We start from the raw sequence: 26,692 nt of genomic DNA, 5'->3' as shown, positions 1-26,692 counted from the left end.
AAATTAAAAACAGCTAAATTAAAAGTTTCACATTTTTTTCTAGAGAACACTCACTTTTAGGTTATTCTTATAAGTATGCTACATATTAATTTTTTTCCTGAGAATCAGTAGCCCAAAACTATAAAAAGGTACTTGGCTCCAATCTATAATGATAGATTTATTACTTACAAAAAATTTGCTGAGAAAATTTTTATTCCCAGTAAAAACACAAATATTTAAGAATTCTTACCCTATTTCTAGTTGGTATTTACATTTGAAAAGTATTCTAATATTTTGTGACATTATATTTTCCAGGTTGAACACATAAGACACAAATGGTAATGTGCTCATGACATAAGAATTATTCATGAATGTGAAATTCTAAATCAAAACAGTCAAAGCAATCTGCTATGCCATTTTTGTTTTAACAGTTTAATGTGAGAGATTCTTAAAGGAAACTTCCTATCTTTGATCTTATTTGTCTCTTGTGAGTACCTGAAGAACTAATGATCTAAGAGTATCCCAATGTAATAGATGTATACACATCAGTGAATGGCCGCAGTGGAAGAACAGTAACTGCGAGTCCGGATCCTAGGGTGCCCTGTCATCCCCGACAAGGTGCCTCTTGGTACAGTGCAAAGCTTCTCAGAGACCAAGACTAATTAGCTTCTTCAGGTCTTAGCCAGCTCCAAATACTAAGAATTTTAGATAGCTTAGTGGATATTGACCAACTCAGTTCTAGGGATGCACGTAAGGTATTTAGGTTACTGACCATGCTTAAGTGAGCAATTTTATTCTCTTACTATTCCAGTTCAGTAGAAAGCACCTGATAATATGCAAGTTCATGGGGTTAACATATTTTTCTACTCTATCACTCAAGAGAAACAAAAATAGATGTAGGCATTACACATAGGGTTATGTCATTCAGTGAACACAGTTTCCTTTCTCTGGCTTTCAAAATTATAGACCTGGTTTAAATCAGCCATTCACAGCACTTCCCACTGAGAGCTGGGATTGAGCTTCGGAGTAGGTAACCATGGGCACCACCCACTGCTTGTAAATAGCAAGGATCTAGATAAAACATATGTCTCACCACCTTCCATCATGATAGACAACAAATATGGTGGGTTGCTCTGCAGGTATTTTCTCTAAGAGAAAAAACAAAATGCTCTAAACTATAAAAATCCACTTTATTCACAAAATTTTAAAATGCGTTTTACATCTATGAGAATACTATTTTTTAAAAGATTTCTTAAAAATAGATTTTTAGAAAGAAAAGAAAGGAGAGGGAGTGAGAGAGAGAAACATTGATGTGAAAGTGAAACATAGATTGGCTGCCTTCTGCACTCCCCCTACTGAGGACTGAGTCCTCAACCCAGGCATGTGCCCTGATTGGGAATTGAACAGGCAAACTTTCAGTGCATGGGCCAATGTCCAACCAACTGAGCCACACCGGCCAGGGCTCTAGAATATTATTTTTAAAAGACAATTAGCAAAAGCACTTGAATTTTTAGGCTGCAAAAAGAAAATACTTTTCAAACAATTAAATATCAATTAATTTTCTAATAGAACAATTCACTTAAAGCTTTGGCCACACCTTGTTTTGAGTCCTGATGTTTTTCTTAATGTAAGTTTTTTGCCTTTACTTCTCCATATTTTATTAGTTTTCTAGCATACTAACACTACTTTCATAAATAGTAAAATGAAGAAATTTTAAAAACTGAGGAAAATTTTATTTTTTTAAAAATTATTACCAACTTTGATTTAGTCATTGGTCTCTGAAAACCTTTTAAATTAACTTATATAAGTTATGAACAGATGAAAATGGAATTTTGATGAAGCTTCATAAATTTGAGGCCATGCCATTTGTCCTTTAGATTTCTGCTGCATAAGAGCTAGTGTACAAAATCTAGCTATGCAAAAATCTATTGGTAACTATATGCATTTAGTTACTGAGACCTCATTTTTTAAGGTGATAATGGTGATACAAAAATCATTAATGTTCTTCAACCATTATTAATCCCCAAAGTAAAAATGAATATTTATTCTCAGGAACAATAATCTTTAAATGGTATTTAAACTTTACTGGTATAAACGATTAGTCTGTAAGAAAAATCACATTATTATTCAGGTTTTAGTTTTTTCTATGACTACAAAGTGAGGCCTGTGAGTGTGTGTGTGTGTGTGTCTATGTGGTTGGGTGGTGGGAAGAACTGCTTCTACTTTCATCTGTATATTTATCTGATGCCTTTTAGAAAATATACTACAGCCACTAATGCTACTTCTACCAAACATCAAGTTCATAGTACTCCTGAAACTCTATCATGAGGAATATTCTATTATTATACCCACTTTATAGATGGGGAAACTGAGACATAAAGAAGTTAAGAATCTTCCTTAAGGCTTCTTAACTAGTAGGTGGCAGAGGTAGTATATAAACCCTTGTCATTTGTCTGTAGGATCAAATCAATCATCACACAATCTAAGCTCACCTAATATCAACTACTATGAGTAAAAGAACTATATAAGATGTCAAGCATCAAAATAACTTAGGACAATCTAGATCACATAAGTCCTCTGAAATAACGACTGTAAATTACAAACCCTGAAGTGATTTTCAGAATTACTAATCGCTTGCAATGTTCTTCAGCATGTGCATCCAGAATATCAGGCATATAGGGGTGAGGACAGCTGCAAAGATTTATGTTTTAGGAGAAAGTTTTTGAAGCTGGGAGTTGGAAGGCCTGAATTTTAGCTTTGATTCCATCACTTAATCTAATCAATAGCTTAACCTCAGGAAAATTACTTAAATCTTCTAGATATGATACTTTCTTTGATCTTCTGCACAGAATTGAAAATAAATGGGAATAGTGCAAGAGTGTTCCCTTTTCTCTGCATCCTCTCCAGCACTTGTCGTTTGTTGATTTGTTGATGATAGCCATTCTGACAGGTGTGAGATGGTACCTCATTGTTGTTTTGATTTGCATTTCTCGGATGATTAGTGACTTTGAGCATGTTTTCATATGTCTCTTGGCTTTCTGAATGTCCTCTTTTGAAAAGTGTCTATTTAGGTCCTTTGCCCATTTTTTGATTGGATCGTTTATCTTCCTTTTGTTAAGTTGTATGAGTTCCCTATAAATGTTGGAGATTAAACCCTTATCGGTGATAACATTGGCAAATGCAGACTGGTGCAGCCACTATAGAAGACAGTATGGAGTTTCCTCAAAAAGTTAAAAATGGAACTCCCATTTGACCCAGTGATCCCACTTCTAGGACTATATCCCAAGAAACCAGAAACACCAATCAGAAAGGATATATGCATCCCTATGTTCACAGCAGTACAATTTACCATAGCTAAAATTTGGAAACAGCCTAAGTGCCCATCAGTAGATGAATGGATTAGAAAACTGTGGTACATCTACACAATGGAATACTATGCTGCTATAAAAAAGAAGAAATTCTTACCATTTGCAACAGCATGGATGGAACTGGAGAGCATTATGCTAAGTGAAATAAGCCAGTCAATGAAAGAAAAATACCACATGATCTCACTCATTTATGGATAATAAAGACCATTATAAACTGATGAACAAAAATAGATACAGAAGCAGAGCAGCATCGAACAGACTGTCAAACTACAGCGGGAAGGCCGGGGAGGGTGGAGGGGGGGGGCGGTAAGAGATCAACGGAAGGACTTGTATGCATGCATATAAGCATAACCAATGGACACAAGGCACTGGGGGGTAGGGGAGGCCAGGGGAAGGTCAAGGGGGAAAAAAAGGAGACATATGTAATACTCTTTGTAATACTTTAAGCAATAAAACAAAATTAAAAAAAATAAAATAAAATAAATGGGAATAGAGGAAAGAAAGAACTAATCAATAAAAACCAATATGCCAAAAACAGTACAGGCATTCCTTGGAGCTATTTTGGGTTTGGTTCTAGACCACCACAGGAGAGCGAGTATCACCAAAAGTCAGTTGTAATTTTGCTGGTGGAGGGTCTTGCCTTCAATATGTACAAAACACATCTATGGAGTCCTTCAATATATAAAAACACATCTATAAAGTACAATAAAGTAAGGGCAAGAAAATGAGGTATGTCTGTATTGTTACAATTGGTTGGGTAGGGATAGTTTACAAGGGTCTCCACTGTACTCACATGAGGGGCAGGCAACTGATGTTCACATTCCGCCCCTCCTTCTCTGCTCTAGCAGCTACACAGTGCAAAGCATTATTGGTACTTTCTCCTTTCCTCCAATTAACATGACTTTAATCATTGTTTCTTCTATCGTTTCAACTAATTCCCAAGGTGAAGAACTCACAATTCTTTATACAATGAGTGGTATTCCCAAAGCAAATCATGTTGTGATTTTGTAGAGAACTATTTCCGAAGTCATACAGAGTACAGAATGATGCCTCACTAAAAGCATTTCATCAGTTTACTGATTAATGCTGGAGTTAAGTTTCTGTGTAACCTACTGTTATTTTACTTCTTCAAATCAATTTCAAATTATTGGCTTCATACGAGTCAAGTTATAGATACTCTACGTTAGATTATCATATTTATATGTACATCAGACAAGCTTTCTAGATTCAGAATGACATGTTGCAAAGTCAAGATCTCTATGTTTTATAAACATAAACTAGTTGTTCATGGGCACTTTAGTTTACAAAGGGAATTTTACATTGGAGGTAAGTTAGCTTAGCTATTCTGTATGAAAATTTAGGTCTCACTCAATGTCTACTGTAGAGGCAGCTCATATGCCTCCTTTCCTCTTAGGAGCTGCAGCTCGCAGCCTAGGTAGCAGAATGTTCCTTCTGCTGCATAAAGTATCACCTCAGGAAGTGGCCTCAAGGACTGAGCATCAGCACTCCAACATCAGGGACTGAGCATCAGCACCCCAACAACAGGGACTGAGCACCAGCACCCCCAACATCAGGGACTGAGCACCAGCACCCGAACATCAGGAGCACCTCCATTTGGCAGTGAAGGTATGTGAAAGCCAGGGCAGGGTGGCCACACTGTCAACATAAATGGTCTGCAAAGCTATCCAACTTTTAAAAGAATTTTTAACTTAAAAAGGCAGATATATAGAAACTGTGTCTAAAATGGAATAGGATACTTATTCTCTAAGGCTGGGAAAATTCTTATAGCTCTAGGTAATGAAGCGAACCTTTCAAGGTAGGTCCTTCCTGAGGAGTGACAACACTGGGTGCCCCTTCCTGGTGGAGTTCTTTACCCCTGGCTGTTGATTTAAGCCATCTGCTCTGGCAGTGGCCAAGTAAACCTTCTAGGTCATGGCTTATTTGTTCTGTTTTCCAGATCTATTTAAATTAAGCATTTACAAATGGCATCATTAGTTTTAAAAGCATATTGGTTATATATTTATTAGATAAAAATTAGCTTAAACTCTATATATTATACTTATGTGTGTATGTATAATATTATACATAGAAATTCTGCTTTAGTGTATTAAAGCAGAAGTATATAAAAAAAGGAAACGGTAAATTCTACTATTCCTCAGTCACAAATCAAACCTCACTTTCTGAAAATCAAATCGATTCCTTATAAACAGAGGATTTGGAGATAGTTCTATTAACATGAATAAAGATTTTTTTTTTTAAAAAAGGGCCACAAGATGAGCATTTAATTAACACACACACATACATACACATACAAACACACACACACACACACACACACACACACACTTTAGGCTATTGAAATATAGTCTTTAATTCTCTATTTAAAAACAAACACAACAAACACTGATTACAAGCTTTAAAACCATTTGAAGATGTGAAAGACTGTCTGCATTTCAGCCTACTTCAAAGCCAGTAAAGAAATCATTTCTTCTTCTTCCAACTCAAAGTATGTTTAGGAGCAGGAGGACATCTGATAGAAGTGGTATTGCCAATCTAACCAATTTTAAAATATAAAGTGCTTCTAGCAATATTTGGATACATATAATTTGACAAAAATGTTTTATAAACCTAAGCTTTGAAAAATAGAAAATATAAGCTCCAACGAAAAAAGCATAATTTGTGATTGAAAGAAAATAATATTTTGTAGAAAAAAATTGTCCTTCCAAAAAGAGACAAAAATGACTAACTTTTATTTCCCAAGAGAATTATGCCACTTTTATACAACAAAATTACAGTCACCACAAATTGCTTTCAACAATTCCATTGCTTCTTCATTTGACCACTTGAAAATCAAAATTCTTTCAGATTATAAATATAACTTTTTATAACTCTGTTATTACGTACTGTGAATGGGGAAAGGGGGCCAATCTTGTGGCCGTAGCGCCGAATGGCCTCTCTGATGTGGCAGGGCTGGATGGCATCGCTGTGAGCCTCAACACCACAGGCCGCAGTGCTCTGCGACAGAAAAACACATAAATTGTTACTAAATCAAAAACACACAACAGAACTACAGTGTATAAAATATGAAAATAAACTTTTATAAAAATGGACATTTTTTTCCCTTAGGATGCACATCACTGCTGCCATACACTACATCTAAAAAAATGCCATGAACAAGTCAAAGATGACTTGCACATGACCCCTTCTGAGCAGACCTACCAAATGCAATAGCTATGCTCACGATATTTCGCCTAGGCCCGCGTCAAGGTACAGGAGAATGCAGCCACTTGCGCGCACGTGGAGTCTCAGCGGCTTGCTGAAAGAACCACAGGAAGCTATTTTTTTTTTTTTAACATTCAAACATATAAATGTTTCTTTGGAACTTGTGCATATTTCTGAAATAACTTAAAGTTCATCAATTTTAAAATGAAAAAATTGCTACATATTTATTTCTAATATGAGGACTGTCATAAAAGATCATATCAACTTGGTGCTAATTTCTAGGTGTTCCTCGGGGCAAAAGCAAAATAAAATAAAAATTTTCTATTTTAGTCTGTCTCAACTGTAAAAAATAGTACAAAAAAACACGAGAGAGAAAGACTATTTGCAATGAGAGTATGGATACCAAGTCAAGAAATGTATATGATTAAAAAAATTTAAATGCACAATAGGGACATGATAGTCTCATGGTTCAGTCGCAGGCTCCAGCTTCCCAACCAGTTGGGTCTGTATCCTGTCAGTTACCAACTCTGTCAAGTTATGTAATATCTCTGCACTTCAGTTTCCTTGTTGCAAAACTGGGATAATTACTATAATTGTTTTATAGTATATTGGATACCAGATGTCAGATCATCAACATTAAAGAATCAAGAGAAGGAAGCGGTAGCTTGTATATTACTATAAATATGGTTTAGGAATCATTTGTAGTCACATAATGAAGAGTATTTGTTTTTCTGATAATTACTACAATTACCACTCTCATAACTCCTCGTAAGAATAGAACTAATACCACCTCCATGTACAGTAATTTGGCAAAATCTTATCAGCCCGACCAGTGTGGCTCAATGGTTGAGCATCAAACCATGAACCAGGGGGTCATAGTTCGATTCCTGGTCAGGGTACATGCCCAGGTTGCAGGTTTGATCCCCAGTAGTGGGGGTGCAGGAGGCAGTGGATTGATGATTTTCTCCCATCACTGATGTTTCTATCTCTCTCTCCCTCTAAAATCAATTAAAACATATTTTTAAAAAATCTTACCAAAATGAAAAAGCACAACTATTTTTGATCCAGTTATTTCACATATAAGAATTTATCCAACAGATATATCACACCAGTATAAAATAATATACATATGGTATAAGGATCTTCACTGGATTGATGAACTAAATCTTTATTAATGAGGAAACATTGAAATAAATTATATGTTTTCAATGAAACAGAAACCACCAAAAAGAATGAGGCAGTTGCAGACATATTCCTACTGAGCTCTGTACATATTCTATCTCTAAGATTTATTGTGTGAAACAATGCAACGTATACAACTAGGTGGTACCATGTTACCAATTGTTTAAAAAAAAAAGCAAAAAAGGGCTAAACATGATATAGTCATAAAAGCATAGAGCATTTCTGCAAGGGTACACCAAAACTCAGTAACAGCGCTTGACTCTTGGAGGGTAAATGTGTGGCTGGAGAACAGGGCTTAGAGGAGAAACTTTTCACTGTATATCCTTCTGTACTTCAAAAACACACTTTCTGTACCTTGTACATGCTTTTCCTATTACAAACTAGTAAAATAATTTAAAAATTCCTACAAAACGAGAGCATCTGCTAATTATCCAAGCTGAATCTGAAATAAGACTTAAAATTTCAAACAAAATACATCTTGATTATTTTTACTATTTTCACAAGATTTGAAATAAGCCAAATAGAAATTTACTCTAGGGTACCTTTCTCAATTTCAGTCCAACAATATCCTAAATAACATATCTGCTATGCCCACAATAACATGGATTAAGTTATATAACAACACAGGTTAAACCCTCACTTTGGCACTGATATAGAAGTGCACAGGATTTTTATTGAGTGCTTTCTCAATTCTTATTCCAAATACTTTGTTTCAGTTGGACTATATTAGAATAATGCAATTATCAGGTGCCTGACTAAAATAAAGACCCTTTTGAGAGTTCATTTGGCTCCAAAATGTGAACAACAAGACTAATATTCAGAGGTGGGAAAAAGTAGATTTACAGTTGTAATTTAAATAAATAACACAATAATCCTATCTAAGAAAAGACAAAAAGGGTAATTAACCGTACCTCCGCTACGCTTCCCATTGGCTAATCAGGGCGATATGCAAATTAACTGCCAACAAAGATGGCGGCCAGCAGCCACGCAGCTGAAGCAAACATGAGGCTTGCTTGCTCCAGTGATGGAGGAAGCCAAGGTTCCCCACCTGCCACGGCCTGGCTCTGAGCTCCGGAAGCAACAATGTTTCAATTATAGAAGCTAAACAAACCCCAGATACCTGCTTTCAGCCGGCCGTGGCCTCAGAGTTGGGGGTTCCAGTGATGGCAACAATGTTTCAATTATAGAAGGTAAATAAATCCCAGAATAAAAAGAAAAAGAAAAAAAAGAAGATGCTGGGAGCTTCAGTCGCCCGCCAGCCTGAAAACGGCCCTCAGCCCCTCACCCAGACTGGCTAGGCACCCCAGTGGGGACCCGCTCCCTAAAGGGGGTGTGGCCAGCCTGAAAACAGCCATTAGCCCCTCATCCAGGCTGGCCAGGTACCCCAGTGGGGACGCCCACCCTGAAGGGGGTGTGACCAGCTGCAAACAGCCATCAGCCCCTCACCCAGGCTGGCCAGGCACCCAAGCAGGACCCCCACACTGATCCGGGACACCCTTCAAGGCAAACCAGCTGCCCCCCACCTTGCACCAGGCCTCTATCCTATATAGTAAAAGGGTAATATGCAAACTGACCCTAACAGCAGAAAGACTGGGAATGACTGGTCACTATGACACACACTGACCACCAGGGGGCAGACGCTCAATGCAGGAGCTGCCCTCTGGTGGTCAGTGCGCTCCCACATGGGGGAGCTCTGCTCAGCCACAAGCCAGGCTGATGGCTGCCAGTACAGCTGTGGTGGTGGGAGCCTCTCCTGCCTCCTCAGCAGCGCTAAGGATGTCTGAATGCAGCTTAGGTCTGCTCCCCTCTGGCAAGTGGACATCCCTCGAGGGCTGCCGGGCTGCCACAGGGATGTCTGATTGCCATCTTAGGCCCAATCCCTTGGGGAGCAGGCCTAAGCCAGCAAGTGGTCATCCCCCGCGGGGTCCCAGACTGCAAGAGGGCACAGGCTGTGCACCGGGCTTCTAGTCCTATATAATAAAAACCTAATATGCAAATTGACTGAATGGTGGAATGACCAGTTGAGACATGAAAAGTGCCGACATCCTGCACATGAAGTGGGGTGGGAAGTCCTTCCTGTGCGTTCCTGTATGGCCTCTCCATTCTCCCTGCAAAGTGAATTTATTTTTCATTTCTTTTTTCCCGGGTCCATGGAGAGTTTACTCTTTCTATACTTTTCAAAACAAGTTTTGTTTTGGTATAGAGCACTTAGTCAAAATCTCTCAGAACCTCCGCATAGCAATTAGATAGAATTTGCGAAAAATGAAGTAGGAAGCATAATTAGAAACTACCTGTGACTCCTACATGTATGATATGAAGACAGTTATGTCAGCCTGGTTGAGTCATGTCATCTATGCTAAAAAGATGAAGTTGACTTATATAAAAATAAAAATACTGAATTTTGTGAAAAATGTCTTTAGATTTCCATTTTGCCAATTTCAGGTTTACCTACTATACATAAGAAACTGCAAACATTAGCATAAAGTTACCATGTACACTTCTACATTATACTGACTTGCCCACTGGACTCTTTGGAAGGAAATCTTTAAATCGCAAATGTTTATTCCCAGTATTGTTTCCACTTCAACACATATCTTTACATTTCTGTCAACATCCAGTCTCTCACCAAGGTACTTATAACTGTTCAAATTCCAAATTCATACCAAGTTTAGAATTTTTAATTTAGAAGTGATTCTAGCATTTTTGCAATGTTCTTCAAAATGTTTTCAGAAGAACTAGCATTACATTTATATATTTATAAATAAATATTTTTAAAATCTTATATATGCTGAAAACACATATAAAGAGTATTAAATTTTTGCATCATGTTTTCTATTCAGATTGTGCCCATATTGTAGAATATTCTTTACATTTTCAAAACTGAACCCCTGTGTTTGACAAAATACTGATTGCCAAAATCTCTGTGGGGACTAACTCTTTATTTCCTTGCGTAAAGTACAAGCTACTGGTAAAGTTCTTCATTAAGTCAGGTCCTCTTCCTCTTGGCTGCATTCCTAGTCTATTCTTGTATTCCTCTATTGCATTTCTATTTATGTCTCTTCATCCAGAAATTGATGCTGGGTAATGGAGGCTGAAGTCCTATATATTTCCTGGATTTTTTTTTTTTTTAACAATAACCCACAACCGTCGGACCAACTATTTTCCTGGATTTGAGTACTGTCCTTTTACTGGTCCTTTCTGTCTTGCACTGAATAAAATCTCTTGCAGTTTGAACGCTCATTTGTGGTACAAGAAGTTATATTGAAATTTTTGTTGCCCCTGAATCTCTTATAAATGTCTATACCTGTCCTGACTCTTCTTTTCCAACTTAAAAGTTGTTGGCAAGGAAAAATATCCTATATATCCTATCCTTGTTCAGTCTTCCCCTTGCCAGGGTAATCCAATGTTTAAGAAGGACCTGGAATCTCAGATAATTGCCTCTTAGTCTTTCCCCACCCAAACGGTGGCTAGATCTTTTGTTACACTTGAAATATTAAGTCTTACGAGGGAGTAACACATATCTCAGATGAGAGCAAATGAAAGGTTAGTACTACTATTACTAATACTTCTGTCACTCACTGACCACAAAGGTTGACATATAATCTGACTGGCCAGGCGAGTCTTTCTCCTCAGATCTCTGTGCTTAGAGGGGATTTCTTTTCAGAGGAAAGTGGGCCATTCTTTGCTCAAAGGTTACAGTATATAATGTAGTTAATTTATTCAGTTCAACTGACTTTGGGTGGTGGACACACGGTGAAATATAGAGATCTTATAACATAAAAACCCACACCTGAAACCTATATGATCATGTTGACCAATGTCACACCAATAAATTTATTAATAAAATAAAATAAGTTTAATTGAGATGTTAATTTTTTAAACTGCAGTTCTATATAACTAGGAAAAACTTTTCTTTAACAAAAGAAATTAAAAGTAGTAATGGGGAAGAGAAGAGAGCATCACTGAATTCGAGGATTTATACATTATTAAATCCGGAAGGAACACAAAATATCATCTATTCTAAACTTTCCCAACTTTTATCCCCTTTTATAGATGAGAGAGTGAAGATAAGGAATGTGCTCAAGATTATAATGATAGCCCTAGCCGGTTTGCTCAGTGGATAGAGCGTCGGCCTGTGGACTGGAGGGTCCCAGGTTCGATTCCGGCCAAAGGCACATGCCTGGGTTGCAGACTTGATCCCCAGTAGGGGACATGCAGGAGGCAGCCAATCAATGATTCTCATCATTGATGTTTCTATCTCTCCATCCCTCTCCCTTCCTCTCTAAAATCAATAAAAATATATATTAAAAAAAAGATTATATTGATAGAATCAGAATACAGCTATACATAAAATCTCTTGGCTTCTAGTACAAAAAGTTGATATATAATAGAGGCTTTATTATTTTATGTACAATAAATTTTACCATGTTACCACCATAGCTGAAGTTTCCAGTGAGTTAAAATATAGCAATACTGTATACATGTAGAAAGATGTGAATGAGTAAATAGAGAAATAAAGAATAGCTTTGAAGTGAGACATTATTCATTTTGATGCCAGTAATTTTGAATTTAGGGAAATTTAGACATGCACTTGGCTAATACTTCATTCAGGAAACCTTTGCTGTAAAATAGCTCCAATTCAATAACTTGCAACAAGATTTGGAGTGAAATGTTTAAATATTTAAGAGAAAAAAAATTTGAAAAATATTCATACTTATAAAGAATTATTTTTTGTATACGTAATTATCAGGTTAATTACAACTTCTTACATACTTTTTAAAGTAAGTCAATGAAAGAAGTTTTTTAGGGAACATTTTTTAGAACTACTTCATAATAGTTCAGATTTCCCCTTAATAAATAAGCAGTGAGATGTGTCATTTTGCAAATGAAAGTGGAAACTGGATGAGGTGAAAATTTAAATTTACTTATTATCAATTATGAAATTACTAGAGGCCCGATGCACAAAATTCATGCACAGGTAGGGTCCCCAGGCGTGGCCAGCAATCAGGACAATTGGGGCTCCCCGCTGTCACCTGCCTTGGCCAGACTGGTGCCGCCACTTGCCAGCCCCGCCCCCCAACACTGCTGCCCCACTGCTGCTGGTTGGATCCCTCTGCGGGGCGACTGGAGGGGTGATCAGGGCCCTCCGCCTCACACCCACCTTGGCTGACCTGGGGCCTGTGGGCAGCTCCTGCATTGAGCGTCTGCCCCCTGGTGGTCAATTCGCGTCATAGCGACCAGTTGTTCCGCCTTTTGGTGGATTTGCATATTAGGCTTCTATTATATAGCATATTTTGGCCTGGTTCCACTACTTGCATTGGCAAATGGTTCTTATTGTACCAACCTAGTTGTAGATGAGAGTATAAACTTTGGACAAATTATAAAAAAAACAAATACCTGAAAGTAATAGAGATTGATCAAAATTAGGTGGAAAGTGGAAGGGGTGTGTAAGAAGAATGAAATGGCAATGAGATGAGTTTTCTGTTTTTAATGTTTTAGCCTAAGGGCAGACTCCAGTCAGTATAGTGGGGCACACAAACTTAGCAGCTCAATACTTATAAAGTGAATAAGGAAATCCCAAAAAGGACAGAATCAAGAGTCAGTGTATAAACTACCCAACCCTTAGACTAATCCCTAAACCATTCCTGTATGATACCGAATCCCAGAAACCCTGCTAAAGCTAAATGAAGAGAGATTCTAGCTGTTGCCATGGAAGAGGAATTTGAAGTTTAAGGAGCTGAATCTAGTAAATTGCCTGCTTAACACCCAGCAAGGAGAACTTTCTTCTTAGGAATATAACAGAATCTGAAATCTCTACAATGTATTACTCATAATGTCCAGGATATAATTCAAAATTATTAAACATGCAACAATCTAAGAAAGTGTGACTTATTCACTGAAGACTAAAATAATTCATATATTTAATTTATCATATAAGAATTTTAAAGCAGTTAATATAACTTCATTCAAGGATATAAAATAAAATAAACCTGTAACAAATGACAAATAAAACATAAGGCTAGATAAACAGAAACTATAAAAAACTTAAATGGAAAATATAAAACTATCAGAAATAAAACATTACTGGATGGATGTAACAACAGATTGGAGCTGACAGAAGAGTCAGGACATAAAGCAAGAACAATAGAATTTCTCCAACTTAAAGAATAGAGAGAAAAGATTAAAAGAAAAATTAAACAGCCTCAGGTACCTGTGGAACAGTATCAAAGTAACAAATATGTACTTGGAGTTTCAAAAGTGAAGAATAGAAAGAATAAGGCAGAAAAAATATCTGAAGAAACAAATGCTGAAAATTCCCCTAAATTGGTTAAAGACATAAATCAATATTGAAGAAGCTCAGTGAACTCTAAGCAGGACAAATTCAAAGCAAACCATGTATATGTTTATCATGGTCAAACTGCTAGAAAACAAATTTATAGATAAAATCCTGAAAGCAACCAAAGAAAAATAACACCTTACATACACAGAAGCACAGTACAAAATCTGCAGGCATATAATTACACATAATAAATGCCAGAAAATAGTGGAATTATAGCATTAAAGGCCTCAAAATAAAACTGCCAATCCAGAATTCTATATCCAGTGAAAACATCTTCCAGGAATAAAGGAGAAGTAAAGATATTTCCAGAAAGATGAAAACTAAGAGAAACCATTACCAGCCAACCTGCACTATTAGAAATGCTAAATAAAATCTAGTAGAACAACAACAAAAAAATGATATCAGAAGAAAATTCTGATAATAAAAAAGAAATGAAAAACAGTGGAAATGGTCGATGTTAAGGTCTCTTTTTTCTCTTAGTTTTACTGAAATACATTTGATTATTTAAGGCAAAAAATAGTATTATGGCTTATAACATATGTAGATGTAAGTTGTTTGACAATTATAGCTTAAAGAGCAAGAGTAAAGTAATGGACCTATACAAATAGTCTTATATTATACATGAGTAAAGTAGCACAATAATAATTCCAAGTACACGGAAAACTTAAGAATGTATACTAGAAAAAATGATGTAAGGAGACATCACTAAGACATCAGTAGATAAGTTTAAAAAATTTTTAAAAGAAGACACAATGAACCCAAAAGAAGATAGGAAAGGAAAACAGAGAAACAGAAACAGGGAGAACAAGCAGAAAAAAAAGAAAGAAAAATAGTTGACTCTATCCAACCATTTCAATAAATACATTAAATATCATGGAATTAAAGACTATAATTTAAAGATACACAAAGGAAAAATAAGAAAAAGCAAGACCCAATTATTTATTGTCTACAAGAGATGTATTTTAAATATTAAAGATAAAGCTATAATGAAAGGAAATGGATAGAAAAACATATCTATGTATATAAAAGGCTAAGCGACCATCCGACCAGCCGGTAGGTATGATGCACACTGACCACCTGGGGGCAGACGCTCAATGCAAGAGCTGCTGAGCTGTGGTGACTTGGCAGCGGTAGTTCTCAGGTGACATACCCCAGAACCAGAGAGGAGGGAGCCCGATTTCTCAAAGGGTTGTGCTATTCCACCTTCAGCCATGGGTTATGTTGTTGCTGGGGCACTGTTGGCCCCGAATCTGGTTTACTGCCAAGCTGCGGTGACTGTAGATACCCTTTGAGCTGCAGCGCCGCCCCAGATGCGCTGGCCAGGTAGGGACCACAGGAGGTTGGCTCCAGGGTGTGTCCAGCCCATCTCACCCAGTCCCACCCCGCCAGCCACCTTCTAATTAATTTCCTTTCAATGTGCACAAATGCATGCACCGGGCCACTAGTCTATATATATAAAAGGCTAATATGGAAAGTGTCCCTGTGGGAGTTTGACTGGGAGACCGGGAGTTCTATCGCTCGCTATGACGTGCGCTGACCACCAGGGGGTGGAGCAGAATGGAGGCTCCGATTGGCCCTGATCGCCAGCCAGGCCTAGGGACTCTACCCGTGCACGAATTTTGTGCACCGGGCCTCTAGTATCATATAAATAGCACAATAAGGCTGTAATGGCCAAAAACTGGAAACAGACTAAATGTTTACCAAAATAGAGTTCAGGATGAATATTATTTATAAAAGAGAGATTTTATAAATATAAATAAGTGGGGAGATATGCCATGTTCATGGATTATAATACATACTTGGTATTGTTAAGACATTCAGATCCCCAAATTGAGTAAGCATTCAATCTAATCCCTTTCGATTCTTTCATATTATATTTTATTTTTTTCTATCACCATTTATCCCGTCTATGCTATCTCCCCCCTACATCTATTTGCCTCCCCTTTGCAAACACCACATTGTTGTCCATGTTCAGAGTTCTCTCTCCTTTTCTGCTCACTCCCTCTACCCCCCAACACCACCTCACAGCCTGCCCCTGCCAACACCAGAGCTGTCTGCCTGCTCTCTATCCCTTTCAAAATCCCACTAGGCTTTTCTTTCTCTTTTCCCTTCCTGCCTTTGTCTCTCTCCCTCCCTTTCTCTCTCTCTCATTCTTTTTGATAGAAACTAACAAGTTGATTCTAAATTTACATTCATGCAAAGGGCACAGAAAATCCATATTAAACCTGAAAAATAAAGTTTGAGAACTTACACTACCAAACTTAAAGTCTTATTAAAAAGCTATAGGAATCAAGAAAGATGATACTGACAAAAGGATTGACAAATAAATCAATGAAACAAAACTGAAATTCTAGAAATAAATCCACATAGATAGGTAATCATGGATTATCAACAAAGCTACCAAAGCAATCCAATGGGAGAGAAGTGTCTTCAACAAATGGTTCTGCAATAACTAGATATCCATATGTGAAAAAGCTAACTTGGCCTCAATTCATACAATATGCAAAAGTTAATCTGACTTGATTAATAGAACTAAATATAAAAATTAAGCTATAAAATTTCCAGAAGAAAACATAAGAGAACATCATCATGGTTTGGGAGTAGCTAAAGATTTCTTAGGACACAGAAAGCAATAAAAATAAAATAAAGAATTGGATAAATTAGACTTCATCAGAAGTTCAAAACTTCCGCTCATCAATACACACAAAGTCTTGTTACATAGGATACATAAAGAACTTCTACCAGTTGGTAATAAAAGATAACTCATCCTCAAAAATACTGTGTAAAGGATTTGAAGAGACTCTTCCCTGAGGAATGTGTATAAATGGCCAATCAGCACATGAAAAAAATGCTCAACATCATTACTCACCTGGGAAATGCAAATTCAAACTATAATGACATACTATTAAGTATCCATTAGAAGGGTTAAAAGTAAAAACAATGACAATGCCAAATGATGATGAGCACATGGAGCAACTGGAACTCTCAGATATTGCTGGTAGAGGTAAAAATGATAGAACCATTTTGGAAAAAAATCTTTCTTAAAAACTGAACATATACCTACTCTGTGACCCAGTAATTTCATTCTTAGCTACTTACCTAAGAGGAAAAAAAGCATTTTTCCATGAGGACTTGCACAATGTTCATAACAGGTTTATTCATAATACCTTAAAAACTGGAAACAGACTAAATGTTTACCAAAATGAGAATGAGTAGACTGATATATTCATACAAGGGGACATTACTCAACAATAAAGAGAAATACATTATACTTCTACTGAAAAATATAAATTTCAAAAATATCCTGAGTGAAAGAAATTTCACACAAAACGTATACACACTATCTGAAGTTTAGAACAGAAAAAAATTCATCTGTGATGGAAAAAAATCAATCAGACCAGTCATTCCCTTTTTGAGAAAGATGGCAAACATTGACTGGCAGGAGGCATGAAAAAATTTTCTCAACTGGTGGTACTGTTTTATACCGTTGAAAGGGCCTAGAAAACAACAGTCTTATATATTTGTCAAAATTCATCAAGTGGCATATTTAAGAACTGAGTGGTTCACTGTGTATACGTTTTACCTTTAAAAAAGAACCATAAACAAATTATACATAATGAAGCATTTAGGCATGAAACGTATTGATGTCTGCAGCTGTCTTTGCAATGTATCAAAAAAATCAAACTGACGGATAGATAAAGGAACAATCAGATGCATAGATATAGTAATTGTAAATATATAGTTAACATAGTAAATATAGTAAAATATTAATTGTAGAATCTAGATGGCAGATATATGGTATTCATTCTACAAGTCTTTCAACTTTTGTATGTTTGAAAATTTTAAAATAAAATGTTAAAATTTCCAATGTCTTGCTTTATCCAGAAGAAAGCTGTTCAAGTTTGAGTAGAAGTCATTAAGTATAATTAAGTATAAATTGGCTGCTTCTGAAAATTTGAATTATGAGACAAACAGCACATTTTCCCTATCTCTGAAAAGACTCAACAAGGCTTTTCTCTCAAAAATAGAAAGAGAGAGAGAGAGAGAGAGAGAGAGAGAGAGAGAGAGAGAGAGAGAAAATGACTGACCTTTTTTCTTTTCCTTTGCTTGGTTTTTGCTGAGTCTTGTCCAGCACTCCCATTCCCGAGGGATCCTGCTGTGGCTTTCCCTGCATGCTGTGGTCCAGAGGATGGAGCTGTTGGTGTAGGAGGAGGTGTATTCTCAGGGGAGTCTGGGTAGGACTTCATGCAAGATCCCTGCCCAAAGAGATGTGGCTTTGAAATCAAGTGACCAGGACTTCTCCTAACATTTGATTTTGTTTAGTATCTCATGAATTTAACACTAGTTGAAGCTTACAAATATACAAACACAACTTATTATCACCAAGTTCACAGGAATGGTGCCTCCATCTTGCCCCTAAAGGGTCTAAATATCTTCATGTATAATTTGTCTAATCACTTAGATATAATCAGGAGTCTTCAGATACAGCTTCTAAACTTCCTGTGGATTTTGTCAGATATAGACATTTCTACCTGGAAGTTTTGTTAGCGTTTAAAACTTACATGTTTCAAAAGGAACCTCTAAACTTTCCCCCCAAAACTGGACACCTTTCAGACATTTTTTTTTGTATCAGTGTTGACCAGCCCTCTCCCAGTGTCTCAGGGTCACTGTAGAGACCTCTGGCTCCTCCCACATCTAATTCCTTCCTTCTTTCAGAAACCCCTCATATCTATCTGGTTTCATTGGCTATGACTGTAAGTCTATTCTCTCTGCTATGTAGAAGTACTTCAAATATTTAAAAATCATTATACTTCACAGCCTTTTCTACAGGTCAAACACCTCAGGTTCCTTCAACCACTGGTACATGTTTTCAGGTTCCTTCACTCCCTGTTCACTTTCCTTAGACATCCTCCACTGTGTGGAGGCACCCTATAAGATGGTGCCTAAAAACTAAATCCAAACAAAGCAAGCTTCCTTACTGTAACATCATAATATCGGCTCCTAAGAAATTTATAGGCAAATAAAAGTCTCTTTTTTACATATGGTATTAATAACCTGTCATCCTATCAACCATACATACTAACCATACTATCTACTCGCCTACGCTTCTCTATAATTTAAAAAAAAAATACGCTAAACTTTGTAAAATGTTTTGCTGAAATTCAGATATTGGTTTCTTTGATCTGCATGCCTAGGAACATTATCAAACAGGAAGGATAAAGCTAATCTGGCATAAGGTGTCCTTAGGAAAAACAAGATAGCTCCTAAAAATCATTGCTTCCTGTGCATAAGCCATATGCTAGAAAAAAAAATCTAGAAAATTAACTTGAATTACTATTAAACTTGCTAATTTAATATGAGAAACCCAAACTGAAATAGCTCAGTTCTTTATAACACTTAATGCTTAAGAAATGATAATCATTAAGATAGAATGCATTTTGTATTAACTTCATGCCTTAAGTTTCCAATTCCAATTCACTGTACATAGCACCTCCACTTGGATTTTCTTCAGACACCTATTTGAGCCAAGAAATCTTCAACACTTCCTTCCTTAATAGCTAAGTGTCTAAGGCATTAATTGTCTAATCTGACTTTCTACTACCCCTCCCCAATGAGTCCTTTCCTTGAATATTTTAATCAGAGATTTTTCTTTCTTTGTACAATTATACTGATGCTGCCTCTGAGGCCGAGTATTCTCCCCACTTTTACTGTCTCATCAAAGTCCTATCTCTCCTTCAACACCCAGCTTCCTCTTTGAAGTCTTCTTTGATTGTAATTAGGAAGTGATTTTTACCTTCACTCTGTCTATGCCACACATTTGGAAATTAGTATATGCCATCTTGAACTGTGTGTGCTTGCTCATTTCTTTCCTTGTTTGTTTACCTCCCTGAATAGAGATCATATCAGTCTCCAGAGTTCCCCTTTGCATCCAAAGAGGTCAAGTCCTTAAAGCTGGCCCTGATATTGGTTGCTGATTTATAATGGTGATGAGTAAGACTCTGACTTTGGAGTGGCCATTCTCTTTGCGTTTAGTGAGGTGACCAGCCCTCTGAATACTCCCAGTCCCCCTGAATGTTCATTTTGACTACCAGTCACCTAGGAGGATGGGTGTCTGACAGGCAAGAGGAAAGTTTGGGGCTTGTACTAACATATTTAGTCAGGATGCTTTCTGAAACTCCTGCTTGCACCTCCCAGAGAGCCCAGGAGCCCAGCACACATAGACCATTTTTCTAACTGCTGGTAGCTGGGAACAGCGGCTGTGGTTGCTGAGCAGCTGCCCAGGGCTGCTCGGCCACCCTGGAGAACCAAGAAAGGGGAGAAATAGAGAACTTTCCTAGCCATGCAAGCAATCCTTGAATGTTAAGAGAAAACTAGGCTTGTTATGTTCACTGTACATTTCTTCAATTAGAAATGTTACAACAAATTTGTGTGATGTTAATGAAAAGCATACTTATACGCATATTCATAAAGGGAACATGTACCAAAGACCTATTAAAGGGTGTTCTTTGACATCATAATTTGGGCTTGTAACATAAACAAATAGTGTTTAATCAACCGGGTAATCTTTAGGGACTTTAAAAGTATGTTGACTGATAATGATGTATGAACTTTCCCAAGAAAAAAAGGATTTTTAATAGGTGTAAACATTTTAATTTCTACTTGGATTCCAAGCCAATATGATTCTTTAAGGAGCATAAAAAGATGTCAAATTTTTGGACTGTAATAATATGCTGTATAGACATATATAGTCATGGACTTACTAAGTAACCTAGAGCAGAGTTACTTAAAGTTGGAGTCCCTAGGGTTCACAGATCCCTTAGATCCATAGAATGGTTTCAGAGGGTCTTTGAACACCCTGAAATTGTATACAAAATCTGCAAATGTGTTTATGAGGAAAGGGTTTATAGTTTTCATCAAATTATCAAAGGGGCTTATCCATTTTTAGGTTATATGTTTCACCCAACTTGATCTACAGCTTATTTCACAATTATACATGTAGATGTTAACCTAACTTCCGTGCTGCCTTCTCTATGGTTCTTAGGCTGAATTATATGAAACTGCTAGTAAAAAAGGTCAAATATTAGTAAATTCATTCAATGGATGATACTACATTTCTAGTTTTTAGGTACAGGCTGCTTTACAGAGAATATTTTTTATACTGAAGTTATACAAAGCCTTAAAGTGGGCACGAAGACTGCAGTCCCCACAGGTGGGGATCTCAGCAAGAGAAACTGGATCAGAAGAGATGTGATCCTCATAGGATAGGGCCAATCTACACCAAAGGATAAATGGAGCTGTGCTTCTGTAAACCATGTTTGGAGATGGTTTAATAACCAGAATGTAAAATCATCAATAAATGTCAGGAATTAATATTATATGACTAATAATCCTCTCACCTGTGAGGCACAAAGAGATAAATAACTTTTCTCAATGGTATTCAATTACCAAAACCAGTGGTTCATCTCCCATGGAAATGAGAAATGCCCTGTAACAATTTCTCTTTAACTGAAGGGCTAGGAAAGTGAAATAAGATAAGGAAAAAGTTCATAGTATTAAGTGGATGTTAGGATCAGGCACATAGCAGGTTCTCAATAAATATTTGTTTGAATGTTGACTGAATTCAGATTCTTTGAGTAAAGGCCACAAATGCCAACATAACCTTTTCAAAAGAACTATTTGTATAAATATTGGACATGAGGAAAAAATCCATATTAGTGCCAGACAGATTTTTCGATACTTACCTCGGCAGAGCTGTGATACTGAATGAAGGCGGCCGAAATGGCGTGGCTGAACGGGTCTCCTGCCTTGGTTCCCATGTCCTGCCTCACAAGTAGAGCCAGATCCACTAACTAGGAGATCGGAGCAATGGAAACAAAGTCAGGTAACTGGGAACAATAACCTGTGTCACTGAAGTGGCAAACAAAAAGCAGTCCATTCCAAATGTCTTTGAGAATACTGTCTGCCTAAAAGTCTACTGTGGACATGAGCGCATGCTTTCATTGACTGGTATACGGACTTCCCATGGACAGAAATGATATATGCTGACCTTCCAGTGGAGTGGTTCACAAACTTTATTTCATAATCACTAGACAATCATTTTAAAATAAAGATTTCTGGGCTTTAGGCATATGCTGCTTTATAGAGAATATTTTTACTGCTGAAATTATACAAAGCCCTCATACTCTAATTCAATAGGTCTGCTCTGGGGTGTCATCTAGTAATTTACATTTTAAACAAGAACCAAGGAGATGCTGATGCTTGTGGTCTAAAGACCAGGTTAGAGGATGGAGTCTAGACTCAGATTTTTGCACCCATTCAAGTAGATTGAACATATTTAGAAAAGTATTTGGAGATCAAAAATAATCTCTAAACATGGCAGATGTGTGCGTGGAATTCAATATTGAGAAAAACTATGTAGGGTTTTATTTCTGGTTAGAATAAAGTTGCAAGAAATAGTTACTTTTACCCTAACCACCAACAGAGCGGAGGAAACAAAGAAACATAATTGAACTAAATCTCCGAAAATGGTAAGATTGTCATAGCAGAACTCCTGGGTGTTCTCATCCCTGGTGGAGCAGCAGGTGGAGTCATGGACAGGGCTAAGGAGAAAGCAGCCATGTAAGGGCTGATATGACAGATTAGAATTCTTACCTGTGCCACAGTTTCATACGCTAAATATGCCAAAATTTCCATAGCGGTAACATTGGGTTTTATCTCCATACTGCTACAGTCCAACCAGTCTCGAAATTTGGAGGCTTTTTTGGCTAGTTAGTAAAAACAACAACAAAAACAGGTATAGAAAATTTAATTTTTGAAGTGCTTTTTTTTGTTGTTTTTTTTTTTGTTAATCCTCACCCAAGAATATTTTTCTATTGACTTTTTATTTATTTATTTTTTATTTTTATTTTTTAAATATATTTTATTGATTTTTTACAGAGAGGAAGGGAGAGAGAGAGAGAGTCAGAAACATCGATAAGAAAGAAACATCAATCAGCTGCCTCCTGTACACCTCCTACTGGGATGTGCCTGCAACCAAGGTACATGCCCTTGACCGGAATCGAACCTGGGACCTTTTAGTCCGCAGGCCGACGCTCTATTCACTGAGCCAAACCAGTTAGGGCTCTATTGACTTTTTAGAGAGAGTGAAAGAGAGGGGAAAGACAGAAAGAAACATTGATGTGAGAGAAACACATTGATTGGTTGCCTCCCACATGACCCGCTCTCCCCAGGGCTGGGGAGGAGCCTGCAACAAAGGTATGTGTCCTTGACCAGAATTGAATCCAGGACCCTTTGGTCCTCAGGCTGATGCAATGTCCACTGTGCCAAACCAGCTAGGGCTTTAACTGTTTTAATACTGCAAATTACTATCACAAACTGAAAAATGTCTCTTGAAAATTGCATATGAAAGATAATGCATACAATATACACTGTTTTTGAAGTTTTATTAATCTAGATATTCTAGCCCCAAGAAATTTCTTATGCATTGGGTCCTTTATTTTATATTCATGATACATAACATAGTATAGGAAGCCACTTAATGTTTAGCACTTTTCCCAATATGTCAGAAAGTTTTCAGTTAACAGTGACCATAGCTTATGTTACAACAATAGTCAGAAGAGTTACTTGCTTGCCAAAACTTTAATTTATTATTGTGGGGGGAAAAACCCTGCAAGGAAAAAAAACCTGTGATGAAAAAAGGAATGTACAGAAATTGTACTTATAATACCTTTCAACATGTGTCTCTTATTAGAATAGGCTTAAGGTAGCGAATTTAGAATTAAATAGAATAAACTGATACCTGGCCCGATCTAATACTGTGGTTACATTTTCCTTGTTACAAAGATGTCCAAATTCTTAAACCCGACTCTCAAAACCATCTGGACTAATCCAACCTGCCTTTATATTATTCCCTATGAAAATGTCACCTGGCCTTGAGTATAATCTTCTCTCTGTGTTCAACCCTGTTCCTTTCCCTCCATGGATTGCCCTCCTATCACTTTATTCATATGAATCCTGCCCATACTGACCAAAGATATAGTTCCCCACTCTAGTCATTTACTGAACACTTATCAGCTATCCTTTCCTGTCTGCTTATAGTTTCTCAAACCATATTATAAGTTCTCTGTGGGCAAACACCATGGGTCTGTCTTTCAGCATATCTAACAATAAGGGGAACCTTCCATAAAATCTCTCTGAAGTGCCACAGTGCTAAGCAGAGTCTAACTAGATACAGAGCCTTCATTAGATATTACTAATTTAACTATTAACCTAGAGGGAAAAGATTGATAATGAAGATTTTATCATGTCTGTAACATAATCGTCTTTAAGAAACCCCAACAATTACTCTTTTGATTAATCTGGTCCCACAGGTCTATAAAACACTTAACAGTAACTCAAAGCATGATGTTTTGATCCTCACAGATACAGTCTTCATGGATTCCACATACAGAAGAGTTTTTTCCTAAATAAATCACAGAAGACCTTAAGTCCTGCTATCGAAGTGCATATCCAAAGTTGTCAACTGTGGCAGAATTATGGTAATCCCCCTTAAAGCTATCTCCCTAAAGTAACCAATCTTCCAAATGCTCTCTGACATGCAACATTCCATCTAACTAGTAAGCTGCAATAGCTCACAAACACTTGTTTAACATATGTGGAATACTTTTGAAGTTAACGTTAACAGGCAGCAATTTGGCAAGATCAATAAAATGTACCTTATTCATTTCTCCCTCTGACAGACTGTTCAAAACACAGAGACAGATATCTTGTGACTATGCTCTAAAAAATTTATTTTAAAAGTGAGAGAAAGAATAGTTCTTAGTATTCTATCAGATCTGTTCACCTAAGCAACAGCATTAGAACTTTCTCTCTAGATTTTAAGCATTGAGAATACAGGGACAAAAATCATGTGTCCACCATTATATCCCAGCACCCAGAACAGTGCCTGGCATTAGCAGACTCACAGTAAATATTTCTAGTAGAAATTAATTAAAGAATAAACAAACAAACGAATGAAAGATATTTCTTCAATAGAAGGGTAGGCTGCAAACCTTTTTATACATCTAAAAAAGCCACAGGGGTCCCATACACCCACTTGGGTAACTGCTATTCCAGCAGCAGGTGAAGATGCTCTGAGCTAATTCCCTCCCTGTCACCCAGAGCAAAACTGCTCAGAGATGGACCCTCTCAGGGTATTGTTGGTTCTAGAAAAGGAGGCACAGATGCTCTGAGTCATGATAGTTAGTTTCCATCAAGAAGTGAGGGGGCATCAGAATGGAAGAGTTCCTTCTCCTTCACCCCTCTTCTCAATATCTGAGGAGAAAGGGCAACCCTGGACACTGATCAACAATTTAAATAGAATCCTGAAAGGTTGAAAGTTCTTAGGATTATTAGCTTTCTCATACTACCTGGGTTTTTCAGCCCATGCTGGACAACCATATATAATAATTTCACATAAAAATTTTAGTTACTTGAGAACAGTCTTCCTTAGAGGGCATGGTTTTCCCTGGGATCTTTTATAGTAGAAGTTCTTTCTTTCTTTCCTTCTATAAATATTCATTGGTCAGCTGTGGATTGCCAGCCTTTACATTTCCCCATATACCAGAGGGCCTGGAGGTAATATATCTTCATTCTCTTAGTTTCTCCCACTGGGAAAATATAGAACAAGTAGATAGAATTCTTACCAATAATACAGGCTACAAGACAATGGAATCATGTTTTAACAAATAACTACTAGTCTACAATTTTCTACCCAACTAAACTATCATTTCAATATGAGGAAAAGCTCAGCTGGTGTGGCTCAGTGTCTGACTATCAACCTATGAACCAAGAGATCATCAATTCGATTCCCAGTCAGGGCACATGCCCGGGTTGCAGGCTAGATCCCCAGTAGGGGGCGTGCAGGAGTCAGCTGATAGATGTTTTTCTCTCATCGATGTTTCTGTCTCTCTATCCCTCTTCCTTCCTCTCTCTCAAAAAAATTAAGAAAAATCAATAATTATGAAGGGAAAATAAAGCCATTTTAAGACAAAAATGAGTGCTTTAACAAGGCTGAGAAGGCAAGTTTACATACTTATCAACTTTAAAAAATTTAACTCAGGGATGTATATTAAAATATTAAAGGTGAAAACTAAAATAATCGAATAGGATACATAATATCCAAATTGGTTAAGAAAAATGGAATGAAGAAAACTCAATTGGTCCAATAGAACAAAGAAAAGGAAGAAAAGTAAATTAAAAAACACAGTAAATTTAAAAGACTAAACAAGACAGCATATATAAACCCAGATTATAATTACATCTAAATTAAATTCATCAATTAAAATACAAAGAGACCCTTAGATTAACTAAAAAGAAAGCCTAGATATTTGTTTACAAAATCCACAAATTAAACAAAAGGTTGAAAGGAAGGGATTGGGAAAAGATTTGTAAAATTATAACTGAATTAAAGTTTTTTAATTAAAATTAATATCAGACTTTAAAAGACTTTAAGTGAAACAACTATTGACATCTACACTAATAAAAGAGAAACATGCTAATTAGCGTACGACCGCTACCCTTCCCATTGGCTAATCAGCATATCCTTATGCAAATTAACTGT

General features: G+C 36.9%; 1 protein-coding gene across 3 annotated transcripts in view; it reads right to left on the bottom strand.

Annotated features, from left to right (window-relative positions):
- The window catches only part of SUPT3H (SPT3 homolog, SAGA and STAGA complex component), a 451,623-nt gene that overhangs the window by 89,457 nt on the left and 335,474 nt on the right, over positions 1-26,692 (bottom strand). For all 3 annotated transcript variants that reach the window (XM_014535365.1, XM_014535364.1, XM_014535366.1), the window contains 4 exons: positions 22,744-22,856; positions 21,834-21,941; positions 18,180-18,347; positions 6,252-6,362 (listed from right to left, as the gene is read on the bottom strand). In XM_014535365.1, the coding sequence (XP_014390851.1) occupies positions 6,252-6,362; positions 18,180-18,347; positions 21,834-21,941; positions 22,744-22,856 (500 nt within the window). The remainder of the gene's footprint in view (positions 1-6,251; positions 6,363-18,179; positions 18,348-21,833; positions 21,942-22,743; positions 22,857-26,692) is intronic.

This window comes from Myotis brandtii, unplaced genomic scaffold, assembly GCF_000412655.1.
Source record: "Myotis brandtii unplaced genomic scaffold, ASM41265v1 scaffold143, whole genome shotgun sequence".
Taxonomy (NCBI): Eukaryota; Metazoa; Chordata; class Mammalia; order Chiroptera; family Vespertilionidae; genus Myotis; species Myotis brandtii.
The sequence above is the reverse complement of the archived record's forward strand: the minus strand, read 5'-3'. Positions and strand labels throughout refer to the sequence as shown.